The sequence below is a fragment of the Balaenoptera musculus genome, chromosome 16 (genome assembly GCF_009873245.2).
Source record: "Balaenoptera musculus isolate JJ_BM4_2016_0621 chromosome 16, mBalMus1.pri.v3, whole genome shotgun sequence".
NCBI classification, from domain to species: Eukaryota; Metazoa; Chordata; class Mammalia; order Artiodactyla; family Balaenopteridae; genus Balaenoptera; species Balaenoptera musculus.
The window spans coordinates 30,762,989-30,786,268 of record NC_045800.1 but is presented as its reverse complement, the minus strand read 5'-3'; the positions used below and the strand labels follow the sequence as shown (position 1 = coordinate 30,786,268).

Genomic DNA, 23,280 nt, shown 5'->3' with positions numbered 1-23,280 from the left:
TAACAAGGCCTCTTTTTGCTTCTTTCCTGCCACCCCACTTCCCAAGTCCCAGCGTGGATCAGCTTCCCAGGGCACTTGTCCTGGGGTCCCCTCCTGGTGACAGCTGACCTGTGGGGCTGTGTGTGACCAGCACGGGCCTGTCACGTGGCAGGCTTGGTGGGAGGAGCTTGGCAGGGGAGTGGGGCAGTTGAGGGGTGGCAGATCACAGGCAGCTCCTCATCCAGCCAGCCTCGCCTCCCACAGGGAAGGGCCGGCTCAGCCAATCGGCTCCGCCCAGCTCGCAACGCGGAAGCCGGGGAGCCAGCCTGGCTCCTGGCTTTGGGGCTGGGAATTGTGGGAGGCGGGCCGGGCCCCACTGGAGGCACCCTTTTGTGTAAGGACCCCAGGAACCAGTCCTCCGTCTGGCCACAGGGACACTGGGTTGTGGCATTTCTCCAGCTGCTCCCCAGGGGGAGGGAAGATCTCCCTGGAGCCAACAGGCCTAGCCTCTGACCCTGGAAACACCCAGCCCAGGCCTGCCTGAGGGCCAACAAGTCAGGGTGCAGCAAATTTTTAACCAGACATGTTGATCGTTAACTGGGGTAGGAAGGAGTCCAAACTCAGCATCCCTCGGGGGCAGAGGCCAGCTGGGCTTTGAGCCTCCTGTGGAGATGCTGGGCCCCCGAGTCTGGTCCTCTGTGAGGCAGGGGCTGAGCAGGGCCTTGTCCAGCACCGTGGGGGGCTGGGCCTCAGGGGAGGGGAGGAAGGTGGACATCTCAGGCGTCTACCCCCCTGTGACCACCCCCTTCACTGCCACGGCCGAGGTGGACTATGGAAAACTGGAGGAGAATCTGCACAAACTGGGCACCTTTCCCTTCCGAGGTAAGTGGGGTCTGTCCGCTGTGGGAGTTGGGGAGATGTGAATGACCCTGGTCTCCTCAGCCAGCAACCAGAGGAGGGTACACAGGCTCTTTCATGCTGCTCTTGGTCAGTCGGGTACCCTGGGAGTCATTTTATTACGGGAGAGGAACAGAGGGCATTGGTCTGGAGTCAGGAGACAGGCAGGAAGCTAACTGCTGGCCTGTGATCTTGGACTGAATCTCGTCTGCCTCAGTTTCCCCAGCTGTAAACTGTTGAAGTTCTTAGCCCAGCGTTATTGTGAGGATCAAACTTGTGTGGGTGTGAAAGCCTTTGTCAACCAGCCACTCTGTGCAAGTGTGAGGGTAGCGGGGTGTCATGTGGCAGCCCCGCCAGCGGGCTCATCTCCCTCAAAGCCTTGTTTGCACACTCTCTTTTGGGCAAAGCCTCCCTCGGCCAAATTAATTCCTGTCCTGGATCCTCTGACTCGTTTCCCCCATTACACATGGGCCTCCCCTCTCTGAGATCAGGGACCAGATCATATTTGTGACACTCGACATGCAACACAGCCACAGGCACGATAAATGAAGATAAAAGAAGCGGCAAATTCCACCCATCCTGCCCTGCCCACCCTCGTCCATCACCTGTGACAGTTCCCTGAGGCAGTGCTCTCAATAGCCCCATTTCACAGACGGGAAGCTGGGGCTCAGAGTGACGAGATCACTTGCCCAAGGTCACTCAGCTAATAAATGGCTGAGCTGGGATTTGAACTCAGGTCTGACTGCACAGCCATGCTCGTTTTCACTCCACTGCACTGACTGATGAGTCGCTAGGCCAGATTCTAATAAATAGACCCTGATGGGCACCAACTTGGGAATGGAGTAGTTCCGACTGGGGTGATGCAGTGGAGCAGTTCGGAACACGCACTCTCGATTCAAACCACAGCTCGGCCACTGACTTAGCTGTGAGATAAATCTCTCTGAACCTCAGTTTCCCCATCTGACACGTGGGAGTAATAATGGCCACATCACAGGAGGGTTGGGAGAAGAATCTGAGAGAATGCAAGTGAAAACATGCTGTAAATTGTGAAGGGCGATGTACATTAGAAGGTGTGGATTCCAATGATAACGATGATTAGAATGACAGTACGATTGCCACGGCGGGCAGAGCCGCATTGTGACAGTGCCCGCTGGCCTGACTGAGACCCCATTCGTATCTCAGTGCTGCGGTGATGTGACCCTTCCCTAGCGGACAGTGAATGCCCTGTGGATGTCCACACTGAGCAGTGACACAAACTCTAAGTACACTTCTGCTGGGGCTCAGCTCATCGGAGCCTGAAGGTTTGGGCTGAGGCCCGGATCTCTTGAAGCAAAGTGAGAAGCTCCTTGAATCTCTAAGCGAAGACTCTGCTTCACCTCCCAGGTTCAAGGACACCCTAGTGCAGGGGGTGGGGAGGGTAGACTTTGCATCCAGTGTCTGCCTGCGCCCCAGGCTCTTCTCTGGACCCTTCCTTCCCCCTCCCCCCAACTCACTGCTGCAGTGGGGACAGGGGTGCCTAGGAGCACAGGCTGCAGAGGGTTTGGCAGGCTGGCCACTGGTAAACTACAAGGCACCAGCTCCCACCTCAGCTCTCTCTTACCCCCGCACGTGGGGGAGCGGGGCACTGTGTAGAAGAGCCCAACACCCGGAGTTAGAAGACCTGTAGGAGTTCTAGTTCTGCCAGTTACGGCGACCTTGGAAAAATCACTGAACCTCTCTGATCCGGCTTCCTCATTTTAGAATGGGAACTGGGCCACAGCATTCAACATAGTCCTCCCAAGGAACCCAAACCCGAGGCCCCGGCACAGACAACATCAGGCCGTAGGGCCCAGTCACAGCTCGCAGGATGCAGCCAGGATGCCCGGGAAGGGAGCAGTGAGCCACTCTAGCGCGAAAATCTATGTCTCTCTTGCTGGATCCTCACCCCCTTTTGCAGCCCAAACTCAGGGGCAGGAGAGGGAACCATCACATATCACATTGCCAGGGCCTCCTGCAATGAGTTAAAGGTCCTCCAAAGAGGAGATGGGAACCTGCCCTTGATGAATCAGTGAAGAGTTAAGAGATTCTTCTGAAAGGCATTGCCTGAAACTGTGCAGCTCTATTTATTATTTACTTATTTTTTTCAGCATAGTTAATTTGTACTAATTATTTGAATAAAGAGTATTCTTTTTAAATAAAACTTATGACCGGAGACCAGAGGGAAGGGTTTTTGCAGAAGGGCCATTGCTCCCTGAACTCACACCCACAAACAACCTCAGAGATGAACTTTGAATTGTTATTTCCAAATGAGGTTAGTGGATGACGCTAGAGTTACTCCAGCAGGATCAGTGAGATGATGATTCCCAGAAAACCTTAAGCTTCTGTCTTATTCCCTTATTATGAAGGAAAGACTATGGTTTCTTGTGATAAGGTATAATATTTTGTGTATATTAAAGCCATTAGTTTGTTAAATAAAATATTTTGTTTAAAATATCACAATTTTTATAACCCTATTTGGCATTGAAAAATGTGTCATATGCCTCTGGGAGTGGCCCAGGCCTGTTTCTACCCTGAGAGGCCCTGGGTATAACTTGGGTGTGACGGTCAGACTCTCAGCCGTCTGTACCTACAGAGAGCCTGGCCAGCTGGCCCACCCACTTATAACCTGAACTGTGCCCACTTACAGGGGAGTTGGGGGCAAATTCTCGGTTTGCAGGTGCATCACTAAGGCAAGAGGTAGCAGCCCCCATCCTGAAATGGCCCCAGGGATCTGGGACGGGCTGAAGCCTCCTGTCCTGTGTATTCTGCCTTCTCAGCCTACTGCTTGTCTTCCTCCCAATTGTGACCTCATGTTATTCCAGAATGAGCTCCCTTCTGGACCCCTTTGGCTTCTGGACCCTCTCTGTTATGGGGCTGGGGGCTGTAAGTGGGGATGGAATGCACTGAGCTGGCAGTGGGGCTAGGCCCTTCATGGAGGGAGACACTAGCCTTAGGCAGCCAGGAATGGACGCCAGCCCAGCCAAGGGGGTCTGTCAACCATGGCCAGCTTGACCCAGCAGCCTCTGCCCCTTGGGCGCCATCAGATGGGGAGGAAGAGAAACCAAAGACTGGAGGATAAGAAGGCCTGAGTTGCAGAATAGGTCACAAGCAGGAGGCAGAAGGGACTCAGAACTGGGGAAGCTACCCTTCCACTGACCTTGGGGACAGCTGTCAGGGTGGGAGAAAGGTCCCAGGCCTCAGCCCATGCCTGTCAGACTAGACATAAAAGATCCTGTGGCCTTTCCCCGCCCCGCCCCTCAACCAGCTTCCTCACAATGGGGTTCATTGCTGAGGTGGGAGGGGCATTCTAGGGAGGGCACAGCGGGGGGCCTGCCTGCCACACAACCTCAGGGAGCCTGTCCTTTCAAGCATGAGCCATACCATCTGGGCTCCCCCACTCTCAGTGTGCTCTTAGCTCTGCCCGCCTGGCGTGGGGTCCTGGAGACCTTCTTGGAGCTCATCCAGCAACCATCATGCAGGGTGGTGCTGGGGACCGCCCTCTTACTCGGAGGTGGAGGCCTCATGTTGTGGATGCAGAGGAAGAGGAGAAGGAAGACAGATTCTGAGACTGCACAAGACGAGCAAGAGCCACCAGAAAGCGAAAAAGCCAGGAATGAGAGCTGGATCAAGTCGCACTTTAGCTGTCTTTCCGAAGAGAAGCTGGCTGCCGGCAGCAACTCCACCTGCAGCCACAGCGCCGGGGCCAGCAGAGGCGGTGCCGCTCCCCAGCCTGAGAGTGGCAGCGGGGAGGCCAGCACCACGATTCGCGTGGAGACCTTCACCACGAGGCAAGGAGAAGAGGGCACGGCTCTTCACCGGGAGCCCTTGACCAGCAAGCAGAGGATGTCTGGGACCTCACTGACCAAAGAGACCCACGAGGAGTCTGGGAAATCCTCGTCCACGGATGAGGCCACGTGGGCCGCCGTGGCTGCCTGTACCAAGGAGATTGACACCAAGGGGCAGCAGCTGGCTGCCTCCATGTTGCAGCGTGCCACGGCTTGCCAGAACTCAGGCCACCTGGAGTCCAAGGACATCAGCCAGGAGGAGCTGAAGGCCCTCGAGGAGGTGGAGCTGAAGCTGAAAGGGAATTTCCTCACCCAGCAGGAAACCACCACAGCTGGTGCCAACCACACGCACACCTTCCATAGCCATTGCCACCATGGCCACGAGGGTTATCCAAGCCACCCGAGCCACCCGTGCCACAGCCTGCCGAACCGCGGCCACCAGACCTACCAGCCCTTTAAAGCCACCTAACCACAGATGGAGATGCCCCTTCCCCCCACAGGGCTGGCACACAATCACAGGCATCCTATGTGGTCCATCTCTCCGATGGGGCAAACTATGTGGCCCAGATGCTGCTCAAACCCCTTCTTTGTCAGGCCCTCACAGGGGTCCCGGGCCCCTTGGATTCTGTGAGCAGGGTCTGCCACTGATGGCCCCTGATGGAGGGAGAGCTGGGGGGAATTGAAGCAGCTGAGACAGACTCACAGGCCACGGAAGACCCACCAAGAGAAGATGCATGAGGCAGATCCCAGGAGTAGCCGAGAGCACCACGCTGATGCCAGCTGCCTGGAACTGAGCCAATAAAGCCTTGTATACCCTCACTCTGAATCTGAGGGCTTTGTGGCCAGCCCCAGGTCTGGGCGGGCCTCTGGGGAGAGGGTTCCTCCTCCCACAGTCCTCTTCGTGTGGGCTGATTCGAGACTCCATAAATCGGCCTCCCGGGTCTCAGTTTCTGGGCGTGGGGAATCTCCAGGGGGCTCAACTGCCACCGACCTGCTGCTGCCAAGGAAGGAGGGAGCAACCGGGAGTTGGGGGGAGTGGGGAGAGACAGGCTTTGAGAAGCCAGGAAGTAAGCAGGGGTGGGATGTAGGTCACCCTGTGTACTGCCGCTCTCTCCCTGCCCGCACTGGGATCCGTGTTGGTGCCTCCCCACCACCTACCTTCAGAGCTACTGTGCGATATGCTCTCTCTTCTTGTTCATGCTACTCTTGCTGGGGCTGCCTCTGCTGCAGTACTGCTAAACTGTAGTAGGATTAGTACTACCAGTAGCTCCGCCCGCCTTTTTTTGAGTGTTTAGTATATGCCATGGTCTGTGTTGTGTTACGGCACAGTCCCATGAGGAAGGTATTATGTTATCTCCATTTTGTAGGTGAGGCTCAGAGATGTAATTTTCCTGAGACGGCCTAGACAGTAAGTGATGTTGCTGGGGTCAGAGCCCAACTTGGCCTGACTCCAAAGCCCGTACCCCGAATCCCTACCCTGTGCTGCCCCTGAGTCCAATGGCCACCATCCCCCAATAGGTCTATCTCTCTTATACTTATCCCTGTCCTCTTCCCACACGTCCCGACACTTGCTGTGTCGTCCGGCAAGCCTGGGACTCTCCTTGCCTCCTCTTCCTGGGTTTCACGAAGCCATTTCTGGGGCAAGCAGTGACCCCCAGTTAGGCAGTTAACGGGAGGCAGCTGTCTCCCCCATGAAACTTGAGAGAAGTCAGCTACATGGTACTGTCTAACCTCCAGTGTCTCCTTTACGTAGAAATTTCTTACCATTTGCATCTATTATGGATTTACCAGTGGTTCCCAACCTGTGGGCCTCCAACTCCAGGAGGAAGGTGCCCAGAATCATTGCAAAGGATGGGTAAATCTATAAACACCCTAAATGTTGTCAATTGATTTTATGGAGCATAGTTGGGAGTATTTGAATATTTTTGACATTACTAATAAGTGACTTTATATAAATGTTGATACGTGTGTCTGTGAGTGTGTGTGTGTGTGTGTGTGTGTGTGTGTGTGTGTGTGTGTATTTAAAGTACTTCATAATAGGGACTTCCCTGGCGGTCCAGTGGTTGAGACTCCACGCTTCCACTGCAGGGGGCGCAGGTAAGATCCCCGGTTGGGGAACTAGGATACCCCATGCCGCACAGCGCAGCCAAAAAAAAGTACTTCATAATAAAAATCTTAATTGGAAAAAAATGGGGTCAATCACACTGGAAAATGTTGGAAGCTGCTAATTAGACGGAAAGCAAGAGCAGTGAGGTTTGGCTTCTGCAAGTGATTGTTAAAATGCATAAAATGTGTGCATTTATCTGGAAGACCTTAAGTCCCTTATTAAAAACTTATTACATAAAATTTCAGATTAGCTAATTATGACTTTAGAATTTTAACTTTTAAAAAGTTTCAAACTGGCAAAATTCAAATGAAGTCTGTAGTTAGTATCGTACCAATGTTTAAGTCTCTGGTTCTGATCATTGTACTCTAGTTAGGTAAGATGTTGTCGTTAGTGGGAGCTGGGGGAGGGATGTATGGAAATGCCCTGTACCATTTTTGCAACTTTCCTGTAAATTGGAAAGTAGTTCAAATTAAAAGTCAAAAAAGTTTTCAGACAATTTAGTTAAGAGTGATATCAAAGTTTTATTACAGTTGTGCTGCAGGGAAAATAGCTTCTAAGCAGCCAACTCAAGTATATACTCTTGGTAAGGATATTTTTATAAGAAAAGAGAATGGTTAAATCATTGTTAGACTAGATAGAAAGAAGAGAGGTTAACAGTCACTAGACTCTTGTCTGAGAGTCCAGTGGGAGAGTGGCTGGTTTCCCAGATCAAGGAAGGCTTAATTCCATTAAAGCTCATTAGGAAATTGCTTAAACATTTCATCAGGAACTTTCATTTCTTCTTAGTGAGAGGTTATGAATTACATCATGCAAAAAAGCTCTGCCCTAGACCAGGTTTGGGACAATTTTTCTTTTATACAACAAATTATCAACGCACATGTCAACAGGCAGTGTGCTGGGTGTCACGAAGGAGGCCAAAATGAGGAGGACACCATCTTTGATTTTGATGCTTCTAGACAAGGTAGGGCAAGTGCTGGGCAAGGACAAAATGCTATGGAGCACAAGGGAGAGGGGGATTAAGGAAAGGCTTCGTGGTTCTTGCAGAATTTGAGGGGCTGCAACTAGGGAGGTGTTCTGGGCAGAGAGAAAGGTGCAGGAGCAAAGGTGTAGAGGCAGGATGATGGCAGTGTGTCTGGGGACTCTGACAGTCAGTTTGGCTGGAGGGGAACATTTAGAGATAGGCAAAAGGGAGGAGGAAAAGCCCGAAAAGTGACTCCAAAGCCTCAAGGCAAAGAGAACTTAGGAGACTGTCCCATCCAATTTCCTCATTTCACAGCAGAGGCCAGTTTGAGAAATTTTGCCAAATCCCAACAGGTGGGGGTTGGGCAGATTGAAGGGTTCTGAGGATCTCTGTGCATTTTTGAGTAGGCAGTAGGGAAGGACAAGGAATAGGTAATGGAAGTTCAGAGGAGAGATGTCCAGTGAAGGCTTGATCCCAGGAAGACTTCTCGGAGGAGGTGGCAATGATGATGGGCCAAGGGGCATAACACTGACTGGGGATACTCCTTACATCAAAGAGACTGTGATTCCTTTTGGCTACAGTAAATCACCCTGTTGCTTGTGTGTCCTCAGCCCCCACCTACTCCCCTTACCAAGCCTTTCTGGCTCCCCGGAGCAGCCAGAATAACCATGGGGGCAAGGGAGAGAAGCTTCTGAAATGAGCCTATTTCCTCTTAGAACTGGAGGGGTCCTGAGAGGTTCCTGAGTGCAGCCTCCCGTCCCACACCAGCCATCCTCCCCCTCCTCAGACTGAAAGTTGCCACCCTCCTGATTTAAGGCTTGAGCACTCCTCTGACTAATATAATGATTACAGCTAACATATTGAATGCCAGGTTCTAGCTATTCCAAGCACTTTACAAATAGTATCTCATTGAAACTTCACAAGTCTTGAAAAAGGGCACCAATATTACCTCCATTTTTCAGTTGGGGAAGCTGAGGTTTGGTTAAACCATTTGCCCAAGGGCTCAGAGCTGGCGAGGGGCCACATTGGGGGTAAAACCCCGGCTCTGACAACCCGACTGTGCTGTTCCCTGCTTCCCCACCGCTCACTTTCCTCACTCCCCACCCATCTGGAACCCTGGCCTTTTCCTCTCCTTTAGCCCCACCTCTACACCACAGTGGCACATTAGGCCTGAAACTGGACATCTGGTCAAGGAGAAGGAGGGGGCTCTTGGCAGCATCAGTTCACAGACTTCAAAGTGCTTGCTTTCTCGTACATTTTCTCATTTGAGCCTTTAAGACAGCCCTATCAGGTAGGATTGAAGTGACTTTATTGTCGTCCCAAAGAAAAGGAAATGGGGTCTCAGCGATGTGACTTGCCCCGTAGCCAGAGGGACTGGAGTCCAGCGCTTGCGTGTCTCTACCACACTTCCTCTTCCCCAGCCTGGCATCTCTTCCTTCTTGGGAGTCAGGCCCGGGTCGGATGCTCCCTTAAATGAAATGAGGAGAAGCCACTAGGAGTCTTTTTTTTAAAATTTATTTAATTTATTTATTTTTGGCTGCGTTGGGTCTTCATTGCTGTGCGCGGGCTTTCTCTAGTTGTGGTGAGCGGGGGCTACTCTTCATTGTGGTGCGTGGGCCTCTCACTGCAGTGACCTCTCGTTGCAGAGCATGGGCTCCAGGCGCTTGGGCTTCAGCAGTTGCAGCATGCAGGCTCAGTATTTGTGGCATGCAGGCTCAGTAGTTGTGGTGCACAGGCTTAGTTGCTCGGCGGCATGTGGGATCTTCCCGGACCAGGGCTCGAACCCGTGTCCCCTGCACTGGCAGGTGGATTCCTAACCACTGCGCCACCAGGGAAGCCCCCCACTAGGAGTCTTGAGAACAGGGGCCTGCTTCGCCCACCCAGGACAGCTCAAGACCCAGCTGTCCTGCTGTTTAGGCCAAGTCCAACTGTGGGGACTGGAGGCTTCTGGAACTGACCACCAGAATGAAAGGGGACTTGGGAGTGAGTGACTGTGTCTGGAGACATGTCTGAAGCAAGAAGCCCCCTTCAAGGGGGCTGGCAGGAAATGTTGTGGAGGCCGTGGCAAAAGCTTGATCTCTAAATTCTTAGCCAGAGGGTGCTGGTCCAATCGTGGCTGGATTGGAGCCCTCTCTGGGGTTGGCAACTCTGCAAGTGGGATGATGCACTGGGAAATCACTGTGGCCTTACGGAGCAAGACAGAAGGAGGCTCCCACCATAGGCCCCTAGCCTGACACGGAGGAATTGATCCTGAGGAGGCAATCCAACAGAAGCCAAAATCTATTTGCCTCAAGATGTTCCCTGGGCTTCCCTGGTGGCGCAGTGGTTGAGAATCTGCCTGCCAGTGCAGGGGACACGGGTTCGGGCCCTGGTCTGGGAAGATCCCACATGCCGCGGAGCAACTAGGCCCGTGAGCCACAATTACTGAGCCTGCGCATCTGGAGCCTGTGCTCCGCAACAAGAGAGGCCGCGATAGTAAGAGGCCCGCGCACCACGATGAAGAGTGGCCCCCACTTGCCACAACTAGAGAAAGCCCTCGCACAGAAACGAAGACCCAACACAGCCATAAATAAACAAATAAATAAATAAATAAATTTTAAAAAAAAAAAGATGTTCCCTGCAGTGTCACCAAGGCAAAAAACTGGGGGAAATATGCTAAGTATCCTGTGAGCTCTTCTGGCAACCCACTCAGTGGACTTTAACAGTATAGTGAACAGCACAGAGAAAGGTTTGTGGTGTAAAGCTGTCTCCCCATCACACTGTGTCCCCTTAAGGATGACTCACAGGAACAATCTCTCTTTGTCCCAGTGCCAGGAAACTCTGTGTTTCTCCAGGGCAGCTGCTTTGCTTTATCTTGATTTCCACATACCTGTCAGCTGACCACGTTTCCCTTTTAGCTTTGACTGTGGGGAGGCTCCAAATCAAATTTCTGGCCCATCAGAACTGTATGGCAGGGATTTTGTATACTAACATTGCCCCTGGCTTTCTTTTCTTTCCTTCCTCCCAAACGGTCTTCTATTTATTAATAATCTTCGTTTATTGTATGCTGTATTTAAGAAAAAAAAATTTGGAATGGAATGGAGAGGAGAAAGAACAGGAAAGAGAAAGTAAAACGAAAAAAGCTGAGAGGAAAATGGTTTAACCTTCCGTTTAGATTCAGCTGAAGAGCATCAATTCCACTGGTCTCTCATGGATATAAAAGGGTTGACACCTTTAACTGGTAAAGTTAGAAATCTCACAGATGATGGCTAAAAAAGGAAAATGCAAAATAAAATAATGAGATGTCATTTTCCACCCAGAAAATGGGCAAAAATTAGTTCTGACAATACTCAGTATTGGCATGGCTGAGCACTAACAGTTTTTTCTGTGTGCTGCTGGGGTATGAACTGGCTAATTGGAATTTTGGCACGTGAAGATGCATTTACATGTGACTCAGCCTTTACACACCTAAGTATCTAAACTGAGAGAAACTTTTAAACGTGTTTGTTTCAGCATTGTCTGTAATAGCAAAATTAGGATGTATTCTAAATGTCATCAAAGGGAGAATGAAAAGTAAATTGTGGTCTAACTTCACAAGGGAATATTATACAGCGATGAAAATGAATGAATCAGAGCTCCCTGTACTGCTGTGGCCAAGGTGCAAAACACAATGGTGAGCAAAAATGGCAAACTGCAGAATGTTATGTAAGTGTGATTCCATTTCTATAAAGGTTTAAATGGCAAAACACATCTTATATATCGTTTATGGGTCCAGATGTATGCTTTAAGGGTATAAAGACATGAATGGGAACAATAACCACTTGAGACACGCCAGAGATGAGGAAGAGGAGGGTGACGGGGTGGGGGGCGGGTGTCGTGGGTGCTGGGTACACGGATGTGGATTCTATTATTAACTATTCTTCTGGGCATGCCTAAAGTATCTCATTAAAACAAAGAAAAATGGTGTGAACACTGTCACCGCGACTGGGTAGCACACTGCCTGCATCAGGACAAAGATGGGAAGGAAATGTGTGGTAAGCTGTGGTGTCGGGGAGGTAGGAGCCTGGGTGAGCGTAAGTCCAACATCCGCTTTTTCACAAGCACTTGGGAAGGTGTCGCCTCTCTTGCAGGCTTCGTGGTCCAGGGCTCCAACGGCGAGTTCCCCTTCCTGACCAGCAGTGAGCGCCTGGAGGTGGTGACCCGCGTGCGCCAGGCCCTGCCCAGGGACAAGCTCCTGCTAGCCGGCTCGGGCTGCGAGTGTGAGGCCTTAATGCCCCGGCCCTGGCGGTAGCTGCTGGGGGCGGGGGCAATCTCCCTGACCTGGGGCTGGGTCCGGTCTAGCGCTTGCTCTGTCTCTTCTGCGCTGTGCCCCTTGCTTGCCCCAGGGTCCTAGCCCAGTCCTCTGCCTCCTGCCCTCGCCCACCGGGGCCTGTAAGGAAGACTTCCTCCTTCCTCCTGCAGCCACTCAGGCCACGGTGGAGATGACGGTGAGCATGGCCCAGGTCGGGGCTGACGCCGCCATGGTGGTGACCCCTTGCTACTATCACGGCCGCATGAACAGTGCCGCCCTCATTCACCACTACACCAAGGTGGGTGTGAGGGGTGGGTGTGGGCTTGAGGTCTGGGGCCAAGAGGAAGCTGGGTGAGGCAGAGATGCTGCCTGGGGAGGGGAGGGGAGATGAGAGAAGCTGGGAGCAGAGTGGTGAGCCTACTTCCCATGAATGGCGGCTTTGGGAAAGGAGAGGGATGCCACCAGGTACCAGCTGTGTGACAGTGGGTGACTGACCTAACCAAGCTGTATTGCTGTTTCCTCCCCTCCCAAACAAGAGGAATAATGGAATCTTCCTCCAGGGTGGTTGTGAGGACTAAATTCAATCAAAACATAAAGGACTTAGAACTGTGCCTGGAGCACAGAAAGCACTCCTAAGTATTAGCCAGGACTAGTGCTTGCAATCAGGGTGCATAGCACTGTGACTTCTAGCCCAGCAGGTGGGCCAGTCCAGGTAGCCCTGCAGAGACCCGAGCCCGGACCGCCTCGGGCCTGGGGCAGCTGCCCTCTCCTCTCTTCCCTGTGCCCCTCAGGTTGCTGACCTGTCTCCAATTCCTGTGGTGCTCTACAGTGTCCCAGCCAACACGGGGCTGGACCTGCCTGTGGATGCGGTGGTCACGCTTTCCCAGCACCCGAATATCGTGGGCATCAAGGACAGCGGTGGTGATGTGAGTGGCAGCAGCTCTCGGCTGGGGCGCCCTCCTCCTCTTCTCTTTTGCTACCAACTTCCGGGCAGCTCTGGGACCCGCTTCAGTCCTGGGCTCCTGTGTGGGTTCCCTCTGTCCTGTGGGCTCTCTGGGGTTCGTCTGAACTCTGAGGCATCTCTCTGGGACCTAGGCTCTCATTCTCCCACACTTGCCCAGCCCCCATCCAGGCTGGCGGCAGAGCCTGTGGGCCCAGCTCTCACACCAAGTTTGCCGTTACAGGTGACCAGGATTGGGCTGATTGTTCACAAGACCAGGAGGCAGGATTTCCAGGTGTTGGCTGGATCGGCCGGCTTCCTGCTGGCCAGCTATGCCGTGGGTAGGCCTCTCACTGCTCTCAAACTGTGATGAGTGACCAAGATATACACAGGCAGCTGGGTTCTGCTGGGAGAGATGGTGAGGGCCAGGACTGGGTGTAGAGGGGGCCTTTGCCAGCCTGCCTGCTCGGAAACCTCAGAGGTCTGGCACACTGCTTACTTATCTGAATAGTGGGTGCTTGTGAGTGACCTTGTTGGGCAGAGGAGGGTGGCCAAGTACAATCCCTGGCCTGTAGGGGGGATGCCTACAGTTTGCTCTAAGTCCCAAGCTCCCTGCTTAGGTGACAAATTTAGCTCCTTTAATCTCACTTTGTAAATCATTCTCTGAGGGAAGAGGCCTTGGGGCCCTTCGCACTAGTCTGGGAGTGCATTTTCCTCTCTCCGTGGCTCCAGGCCAGAATGAATTGTCAGGCCTGCGGGGTTGGGCTGGGGATCTTCAGCTGCCTGATCAGACTCTGTTCCAGTCCAGGATCCTAGGAATGTCACCATTAGACCAACTGCTCTTATCTGCTTGGGGTCAAGGTCCTTGGGTTCAGACTGGATTTGAGCCATGGAGGGGAGGGAAGCATCTGCTCCCTTCAGCTGAAGCCCCAGTGAGTGTAGATTTGAGTTACTTTTCCAACGATGCAGGGGAAAATGCTGGTTCCTATTCTCTCTTGTCTCTGCAGACTTTGACTTGTGGTATAGGTCCTGCGTAGCTCCCCTCTGCCTTGTCACAGTCTCTAAAAGGGAGAGTAGAAGGGACCCATTTATGCTTCATTCCTGAAAGTGTGGTAGATGGAAATATCACAGGCTCTGGAAGTTGGGGATCTGAGCTAGAATCTGAGCTCTGCCATTTATTCACTGAGAACCAACAGGGCAAGGTACATGACCTTTCTGGGCCTGAGTTTCTACTCTGCAAAGCAGGGAGGTGTTATGAGGATTAGAGAGCATTGGCCCTATGTCTGCCATAGTGCTCGGCACATAGTAGGTTTTCAATAAATGGCATCTGTATTAGCTCATTCGAGCTATATTAGCATTGGCTTGAAATGCCTACTCTCTCTCCAGTCTTGAGGCCACTCTGCTTTGAGTCACTCCTAACTAGCTTTGGAATCACACTCACAGGCTTGCAGAAGTGGCAGGAACCTCTGAGATCACAGCCAGCCCGTTTTCATTGCCCATATGAGAACAAAGAGAACCAGAGAGGGTTGAAGACTTGTCCAAGTTCATGCAGCCAGTGGGAGGAAATGCCGGGTCTCCTGACTATGTCTAGTGCTCTTTCCCCTCCCCTAACCTCTCCCTCACTGCTGTCCCAGGCTGAATTCACTGGGGGGAATAAAATTTCAGTAGAGCAAAGGCTTCCCATCCACTCCATCCCCTTCCAGGGCTGATGAGTCAGGGGGCTATTGGAGGATCGTGGAGGTGTCAACTGGCAGGTGGGACTTTACTCTGCGGGAGGAGGGGGGGAGGGCTGTGCAGGGAAGGAACTGTCCTTGAGTTAGCCTTCAGGCTCTGCTCCCTGCCCCTCAGCCTGTGGGAGTCTATTTTGAATATGCTGGAAATGTTCTCTCTGGAAATCTATACTCTGTGAACTCACAGAGCATGTCTCAGATGTGGCTAGTCAGTGGCCTAGAAATGCACAGCCTGTCTGCCCAGAACAAAGAGGTGCTGGAGACCAGGATTTGGAATTCTCTGCAGGCAGAGGCTCTGGTTGGTATTCTGCATCTTACTCTGTGGCAGGGGCTGTGGGGGGCGTGTGTGCCCTGGCCAATGTCCTGGGGGCTCAGGTGTGCCAGCTGGAGCGACTCTGCCTCACAGGGCAATGGGAAGACGCCCAGAAGCTGCAGCACCGCCTCATCGAGCCAAACACGGCGGTGAGTTCCCAGCCAATGGACCCAGAGTGGGGGTGGTCTGTGTCCTCATTGGAACAGGAGCCAGTGCTGGCACAGGGGTCCCCACTTGGTCTCTTCCCTTTCAGAAAGTCCTTTTAGAGAACATCCCAGTGTGGGAACTCTTTGTGCCTCCCCAGAAAATCTTGACTTCAGGAACAAAGTCGAGCCACATTGGTTCTCAAACTTACGTGTGCATTAGAATTCATTTAGGGAGCTGGTTAAAATTCTGCTCCTTTAGGCTCAGGAACAGTCATTGAGACAAGCATCCTGGGTGATTGTGACATCAGGAATCCTGGAACCTTACTTAGAGATGCACTGCCTAAAGAGAGGGAACCATGGGCCTTTATGTCAGCTTTATAAGGGGCCAGATCCTGAAAAACAGAATGATTGAGAGTAATAAAGGAGTGGGAAGGCTGGAGGTATTCAGAGCGCAGCTTTCCCAGGAAAGTCCTGTCTTCAAATAATCCATTCTGTAGTCAGACTGTGTACCCCAACTCTGTGCTGGGTAAGTCAAGGAGAAGAGGCAAGATGGAATGCTTGTCAATTGCAGGCAGTGTTGTGCTGAGCCATATTGGAGTCTGAGGCAAAAAGAAAAACGTGTGTCCCTGGAGACATTTTTTTATTCATATTTTAAATTAAACTTTTAATTTTAGGATAATTGTAGATTCACATGAAATTATAAGAAACAATACAGGGAGATCCCATGTACCCATTACCCTGTTTCCCCCAATGGTAACATCTTAAAAAACTATAGCATGAAATTACAGCCAGGATTTTGACATGTATACAGTCAAGATACAGACTATTTCCAACACCGTGAGGATCCCTCGTGTTATCCTTTTAGAGCCACACCTACTCACCTCCTGCCCCCACCCCCTCCTTAACCCCTGGCAATCACAAATATGTTCATTTTTATAATTTTATCAGTTCAAGACTGTTATATAAATGGAATCAGATAGCCTATAACCTTTTTATTTCCTCTATGAACAAATCTTTTTTTTTTTTTTTTTTTTTTTTTTAGTCTGTAACCTTTTGAGATTTGCTTTTTTCACTCAGCATAATTTTCTGGAAATTCATTCAGGCACATGTAAGCAATAGTTCCTTTTTATTGCTGAATAGTAGTTCACGGTGTGGCCATAAACGGCTTGTTTAACCATTCACTTGGTGAAGGAAAGCTGGTTGTAAAGCTGCTATGTACATTTATGAACAGGTTTTTGTGTGACCATAAGTTTTCATTTTTCTGGGGTAAATACACAATTGGTGGGTCGTATGTTGTTTGCAAGTTTAGTGTTTTAAGAAACTGTTTTCCAGAGTGAGTGTACCATATTGTATTTACATCAATGTAAATGTATGCGTGACCCAGTTTCTCTGCATCCTCATCAGCATTTGGTGTTGTGACTTTTTTTTTTTTTTTGCCATTCTGATAGGCATGTTGAGACATCTCATAGCGGTTTTAATTTACATTTTTCTGATGGCTAATGCTATTGAACATCTTGTCATGTATTTATTTGCCATCTATATATCCTCTTAGAAGAAATGTCTGTTTATGTCTCTTGCCCATTTTCCAACTGGATTTTTTTTTTTTTTTTTTTTAACTGTTGAGTTTTGGAAGTTCTTTATACCTTTTAGATACTAGTCCTTTGTCAAAAATGTGGTTTGCAAATATTTTCTCCCAGTCTGTAGCTTGTCTCATCATTCTCTTAACAGATCTTTTGCAGAGCAAAAGTTTTTAATTTTGAGGAAGTCCAATTTATCAATATTTTCTTTTATGTTTATGCTTTTGATGCAAGTCTAAGAACTCTTTACCTAGCACTAGATTGTAAAGTTTTTCTATTTTTTTCCTAAAAGTTTTATATTTTACAAGCCTGTGACCCATTTTGAGTTAATTTTTGTAAAACGTATGAGACTTAGATCAAGGTTCATTTTTTTTCTGTTCTTTTTTGGCCTGTAGATATCCACTTGCTCCAGCACCATCTGCTGAAAAGATGGATCTTTCCTTTACTGAATTACTTTCACACTTTTGTCAAAAATCAGTTGGGTGTATTTGTGTGGGTCTATTTCTGGATTCTCTATTCTCTCCATTGATCTATCCCTCTGCAGTACCATACAGACTTGATTATTGTAAGTGTGTAATAAATCTTAAAATCAGATTTTAAGATTTTAAGCTAGACTGATTCCTCCCACTTTGTTCTCTTTTTCCCCAAAAAATTGTTTTAACTAATCTAAATCCTTTGTCTTTCCATATAAATTTTAGAAAAATATTGTGTATGTCTACAAATACTTGCTGGAATTTTGATAGGAATTGTGTTAAACCTGTACACCAATTTGGGAACAATTGGCATTTTTACTGTGTTGTCTTCAAATCCTTGAATATGGTATGTCTCCATTTATGTAGACCTTCTTTGATTTATTTCATCAGCATTTTGCAGTTTTTGGCAAACCAGTCCTATACAAGTTTTGAGAGATTTACACCTAAGTGGCTCATATTTTTTGAGTGATTATAAATGATATTGTATTTTTAATTTCACTATTCATATGTTCATTGTTAGTATCTATAGGAACACAGTTGATTTTTGCTTCTTTATGTTGTATCATATGACTTTGCTGAACTCACTTATGGGTTCTATGAGATTTTTTCTATATTCCTTGGGATTTTCTACATAGACAATCATATCATCTACACATAGGGAATGTTTTATTTCTTCCTTTCTGATCTGCATACCTTTTATTTCCTTTCTTGCCTTATTGCACTGGCTAGAACTTCCTGCACTATGTTGAATAAGAGTAGGGAGAGTGGACATCCTTGCCTTGTTTCTGATCTTAAAGAAAAGCATTCAGCCTTTCACCGTTAAGTACAATGTTAGCTGTAGGTTTCTGTAGATGCTCTTTTTTAAGTTGAGGAAGTTCTCCCTCATTCTAGTTTTCAGAGAGTATTTAAAAATCATGAATGGATGTTGAATTTTTGTCAGATTTTTTCTGCATTGGTTGATTTGATCATGTGATTTTTTTCCCTCTTTAGCCTGTTAATATGGTGAGTTACATTAATAATTTTCAAATATTGAACCAGACTTGTATCCCTGGGATAAACCCCACTTGCACATGGTGTATAACTCTTTTTATATATTGCTGAATTCCATTTGCTAATATTTTATTAAGGGTTTTTCCTGCCTATATTCATGAGAGATATTGGTATGTAGTCCTTTTTCTTTCTTCCTTCCTTCCTTCCTTCCTCCCCCCCCCCCTTTCTTCCTCCCTTCCTTTCTTTCTTTTCTTTTCTTTTCTTTTCTTTTCTTTTCTTTTCTTTTCTTTTCTTTCCTGTCTTTGTCTGATTTTGGTATCAGGGTAAAAATAGCTTCGTTAATTGTTTGGGAAGTGTTCCCTCCTCTTCTGTTTTCTGGAAGAGACTGTGAGAATTGGTGTTAAGTCTTCTTTAAACATTAAAAAACAATTCTCGGGCTTCCATGGTGGCGCAGTGGTTGAGAATCCGCCTGCCAATGCAGGGGACATGGGTTTGAGCCCTGGTCTGGGAAGATCCCACATGCCGCGGAGCAACTAGGCCCGTGAGCCACAATTACTGAGCCTGCGCATCTGGAGCCTGTGCTCCGCAACAAGAGAGGCCACGATAGTGAGAGGCCCGCGCACCGCGATGAAGAGTGGCCCCCGCTTGCCGCAACTAGAGAAAGCCCTCACACAGAAACGAAGACCCAACACAGCCATAAATAAATAAATGAATGAATAAATAATTAAAAAAAAAAAAAAACAATTCTCCAGTGAAACCATCTGGGCCTGGAGATTTCTTTTTTGGGAGTTTAGAAATAATAATGGCTCCACACTAGGCCTCTACGGATACCTCCCTAGCTGGAAGGGGTAGAAGTGCCTTCTTATTGCTACCCGTGTGGCCTCCACTGACATCTTGAGTGTGTCTGGTGGGGTGGCCTCCTTAAGGGTGGGCAGTGGTCAAAGTTCTGTCTCTCCTCATTAGGCCTCTTCTGAGACATCCTCACGGATGCGGAGGAGCACTCTTTATGGCTGAGTGTGGGGTAGAAGTTCTGGCTTCCAATTCAGCCTTTGCTGGCCTGGGTGGGGTGGAGCCACAGTTTTCTCCTGTGGGGTTTGGCTGGTGTAGAGTGAATACTGTCTACAAGTTCTCCATCTTGCTCAGCTGCCGGAGAGAACAGACGTTTGTGGGGCTTTTCTTGTCTCTGCTCATTGGCATTTCAGGGTCACTGTTCCTTTAGCTCCAAGTCTGGACCGGGGAACTCAGCACCGTGTTGTTCCTTGGGTCCCAGGGTTCCTAGTTGGTCTTCCTTCTCTCTGCCTTTCAGAATTTTACATTGGTTTTTATATAATGTCCTGGGTTTTTTTAGTTCTACTTACTGGGAGGAATAAGGAAAAGTACACCTATTCCATCTTCCTGGAAGTGGAAGCTCTAAGCAGTTTTCTAAATGGTGATTTTTTTTTCCCTCCTAGAACATTAAAGTAGTTGGAAAAAATATTGAAAAATTTAAAAGTAGGCACATTAAAATTCACAGCATTTTTTTTCATTTAAAATATTTTATCTAGGGCTTCCCTGGTGGTGCAGTGTTTAAGAATCCGCCTGCCAATGCAGGGGACAAGAGTTCGAGCCCTGGGCCGGGAAGATCCCACATGCCACGGAGCAACGAAGCCCGTGCGCCACAACTAAAGACCCAACACAGCTAAAAATAAATAAATAAATAAATTTGTTTAAAAAAAAAATTCTTTAAAAAAAAATATATATATTTTATCTATACCAAAAACATAACTTATTAGAATTTTACTTCCCTGGCTTGAATGGAAGCAAACACATCAACATAATTTTTTTCCCAAATCTACTTCTAGAAAAAAATTGACCATTCAAAATATGCAAGATATGTATATAGGGGCACACATAATTAGTTTGCCTCAGGCTACAATATGACAGGGCACGGCTCTGTTGGATCTTGTCTTTATTTAAAGCTTTGACACTTTGTTCATCATGGATTTTTTTTTTTTAATATTGCATTAAATATTTGTCTTGTGACTGAGTTTTGCCTCTGAGGCAATAGTCCCAGACCGATCTTGGCAATGTTTTCTTTGGTAAAGTGGTGGGCAGGCTCTAGATTTCCCTCACAGCTTATATCTTTACCTCAAAAGGACAGATTAACTCAGATTTAGAGAAAGGACAGCTGAGGAGGCAAGCACGAGTTTCCCTGGATGTGAAGGTTCTCCTGGGATAGAATGGGCTACAGAGAGAGTGTAAGAATTGCAGAAATGAGGGCCTTTCAGCTGAGCCCCATCAGGGCCCAGGCTGTACTATACATTCTGACATTCCACTGGGGCGGGACCTCTGCTCTCCCACTCCCATCCGACTGTGAGAGAGCAGGTCCCAGAACCTGCATACCACCCTGATAGGAAGAGGAGGAGCTTCCAGGCCGCTTGAGGTCTGGCCTAATAGTGGTATTTTTCTCATCCAATTCTTGTGACATGGGGTAGATGTTGTTACCTCCTAATTTGATAGATGAAGCAGCTTGGGCTGTCCCTTGGGAAGAGAGGATACTTGCTGCCTTCCTAGCCCTTGGCATGCCATCCTGCCTTACCCTTCACTCTGCACCCCGTCCTGTGCCAACTCTGGGCACACACTCAGGAATGCCTGGAACACCTTTCTGCTGCCAGGGCTGTAGGCTCAGCCACCCCAAGAGCAGCTTGATGTCACCTTATTGCCCTGCACTGCTTGAACACAATGTGTGTCCACTGCCCTCCCACCCAGCCGGCCTCCTGCCCCGGCTATATTTAGGATTTTCCCTGGTTTTTACCTCCAAAGCGTTCAACCCTTTCTCAGCATCTGAAGAGGGGCAAATCAGAGATCTTCAGACCCTTATGTGGAAGAAAGCTTTCCTCTAGGTACTTCTTGTTTCCATCGTCTTTCCCACCCTACTCAGGTTTTGGGTGAAATGCTCAGGTTATTAGAACAAGACGGGGGCCGGGCCTGGGAGGAGGCTTGCTAAAGTCTACTGGCCTCTAGTGGTGAATAGTTATTAGTCAGTCATTCATCAGTGGTTCTCAACCTTTTTACCCCAAACAACCTCTTTTATTAGTTTTACCCTTCTTGAAGCCCATATTTCTAAGGTTTTACTTCCCTCAAAATGAAACTTTATTAAGTAATAATTACTTTCTTAGTTTTTAGGTAGTCAAAGATTAATCTAACACTCCCATCAGCATGAAACAACCCGTTGCTATGCTAAACACAAAGAAACTTGATTCTTCATTTTCTGTAAAACTCCGTGCATGATTTTAAATTAGATCTCCCACTACAATGGAGAAGACTTTACAGATCATGTTATCTGGCCCCCTCGTGTTTTAGGCAAGTGAACTTGCTCAGAGATAAGTTAATGATACAAGGTTACAGAGTGAAACTTCTTCGGACAATGATGCATTGTTTTCCCTGTGAGAGCATTTGGAGCTGGGGTCAGGGAGGAGCTATGGGTGCATGGGGAGAGACCCTGCTGCGGGGGCAGTAGAGGTCTGGACTGTTCCGACTCCCCACTCCTGGTGTGCCCTGGGTCAGGTTCCAGAGAACTGGGCTGCAGACCAGTGAGGCTCTAGCGCCCAGACCCACAGCGCTGCTGCCTTCTCCCATCCCAGTTTGAGGACCGAATGCCACTCTCCTCCCCGATGGGGCAGATTTCTCTCCTAAAACCAAAGCAGGTGCCTTCCTTCATTCTAGGTTTTGGCATTGTGTTCTCTACTGCGGACCTGCCTTCTGGATTCCCAGTCTACCCTGGGTGTCATAGATTTGGTAGTCAGTTTACCGGGAGGGAAGGGTGGGAACCCTAACTTTCCGAAAGTGACACATGTCTGGGTCCCAGATGTGTGTGTGCAGGGGACTCCCCAGTCTCTTCTAACAGGCCCTGCTCCTCAGGTGACCCGGCGCTTCGGGATCCCGGGGCTGAAGAAAACCATGGACTGGTTTGGCTACTACGGAGGCCCCTGCCGCGCCCCCTTGCGGGAGCTGAGCGCCGACCAGGAGGAGGCGCTGCGCCTGGATTTCACCAGCAACGGCTGGCTCTGAGCGTGAGGAGGGGACCGCCGGACCGCGCCCATCTCAGCCTCCTGCCTTGCGGCAGCAGCATAAAGAGGAACGCGGGGTACGAGGGTTCAAGGCCCCTCTTCTTACTTCAGTCCTCCAGGTAGCCTCTCTCCAGGCGCTGCCATGCACGCTTGTTTCCTGTTCTCCCGGCCCCATGACCTCGCATTTGTATCCTGAACTCTGGGTCTCTAGAGACCTTCAGTCTGGGAAGGAGCAATGACTTACTTGTTTCTCTACTGTGCTTTTCTGTCCCCTGAGACACGTGAACCAGGAGCCAGAGGGGAAAGCCAGGGGGGCAGTTGGGCACAGAAAGGCCATGTTTTACTGAAAGGAAGACTGCTTAGACTTGGGGGTACAAACCTGAGTCCAGCACAGTGCAGCAGGAAGCCAGGGTGACTCCTGAGAACCCAAGTTCTGACTCCTTCCAGGGGAAGCAATAGGTTGGGAAACCTGATCAGAAATGTGTCACTGGTCTTTCAAAGACACCCCCCTCCCCGCCCCAAGCTGCATTCTAATCCTTTCCTAAATCTATTTTGATTGATCTCATATTGTCTCTAGCCTTGATCCCAACCATCATGTGCACAAGTGAGACAGCCCAGTGGCTTGCCAGAACTGGTAAATAATGACACCTGGTGGATAAATGTTACATTCTAGAAGGCTATTCTAGCCAACCCAGGTCTGAAACATTAGGAAAGGGGACTTGGCCTGAGATAGGACCATCCTCTTGCCTATACACACTCTGCTTTTATTGTTAGGAACAATTACTTTGTTACTGCAATAAAGTTGAATAAGTTAAATTAGTGTGGCTATGTACAGATTAACACTCCACTGCTATGCAGATCTTAGGTTTCCAGCCCAGATGTCAAGAACCTTCCCAGAGGCAATGTAGCTCCCAAGGTCGGCGTTTTCCCAGCTCTGAGAGAGGCCCTAAGAATACCGAGCAAACATAACCATTAGATTATTGGAGGCCTAGGGAAAAAGTTATTGAAGTTTTAAATGGGAGAGGTAAGAGGCAAAAAGGTTCAA

At 49.1% G+C, this 23,280-nt stretch overlaps 2 protein-coding genes across 5 annotated transcripts; both read left to right on the top strand.

Moving 5' to 3' along the window:
* The first annotated feature begins 180 nt into the window (after positions 1–180).
* HOGA1 (4-hydroxy-2-oxoglutarate aldolase 1) lies at positions 181–23,051 on the top strand. 4 transcript variants are annotated; one of them, XM_036828522.1, is made up of 7 exons: positions 181–861; positions 11,857–11,985; positions 12,188–12,315; positions 12,809–12,943; positions 13,202–13,298; positions 15,016–15,149; positions 22,087–23,051. In XM_036828522.1, exons 1-7 carry the CDS (start codon positions 651–653, stop codon positions 22,234–22,236), a joined length of 984 nt encoding a protein of 327 aa, XP_036684417.1. In that variant the 5' UTR covers positions 181–650; the 3' UTR covers positions 22,237–23,051. The 4 variants fall into 4 exon arrangements, with proteins under 4 accessions (XP_036684417.1, XP_036684419.1, XP_036684416.1 ...); XM_036828521.1 differs by having other exon boundaries at positions 286–861; positions 11,839–11,985; XM_036828525.1 differs by lacking the exon at positions 181–861 and adding an exon at positions 7,647–7,747 and having other exon boundaries at positions 11,325–11,985.
* C16H10orf62 (chromosome 16 C10orf62 homolog) lies at positions 4,347–5,382 on the top strand. The gene has a single exon (XM_036828526.1). It carries the CDS (start codon positions 4,417–4,419, stop codon positions 5,146–5,148), a length of 732 nt encoding a protein of 243 aa, XP_036684421.1. The 5' UTR covers positions 4,347–4,416; the 3' UTR covers positions 5,149–5,382.
* Positions 23,052–23,280: the final 229 nt, after the last annotated feature.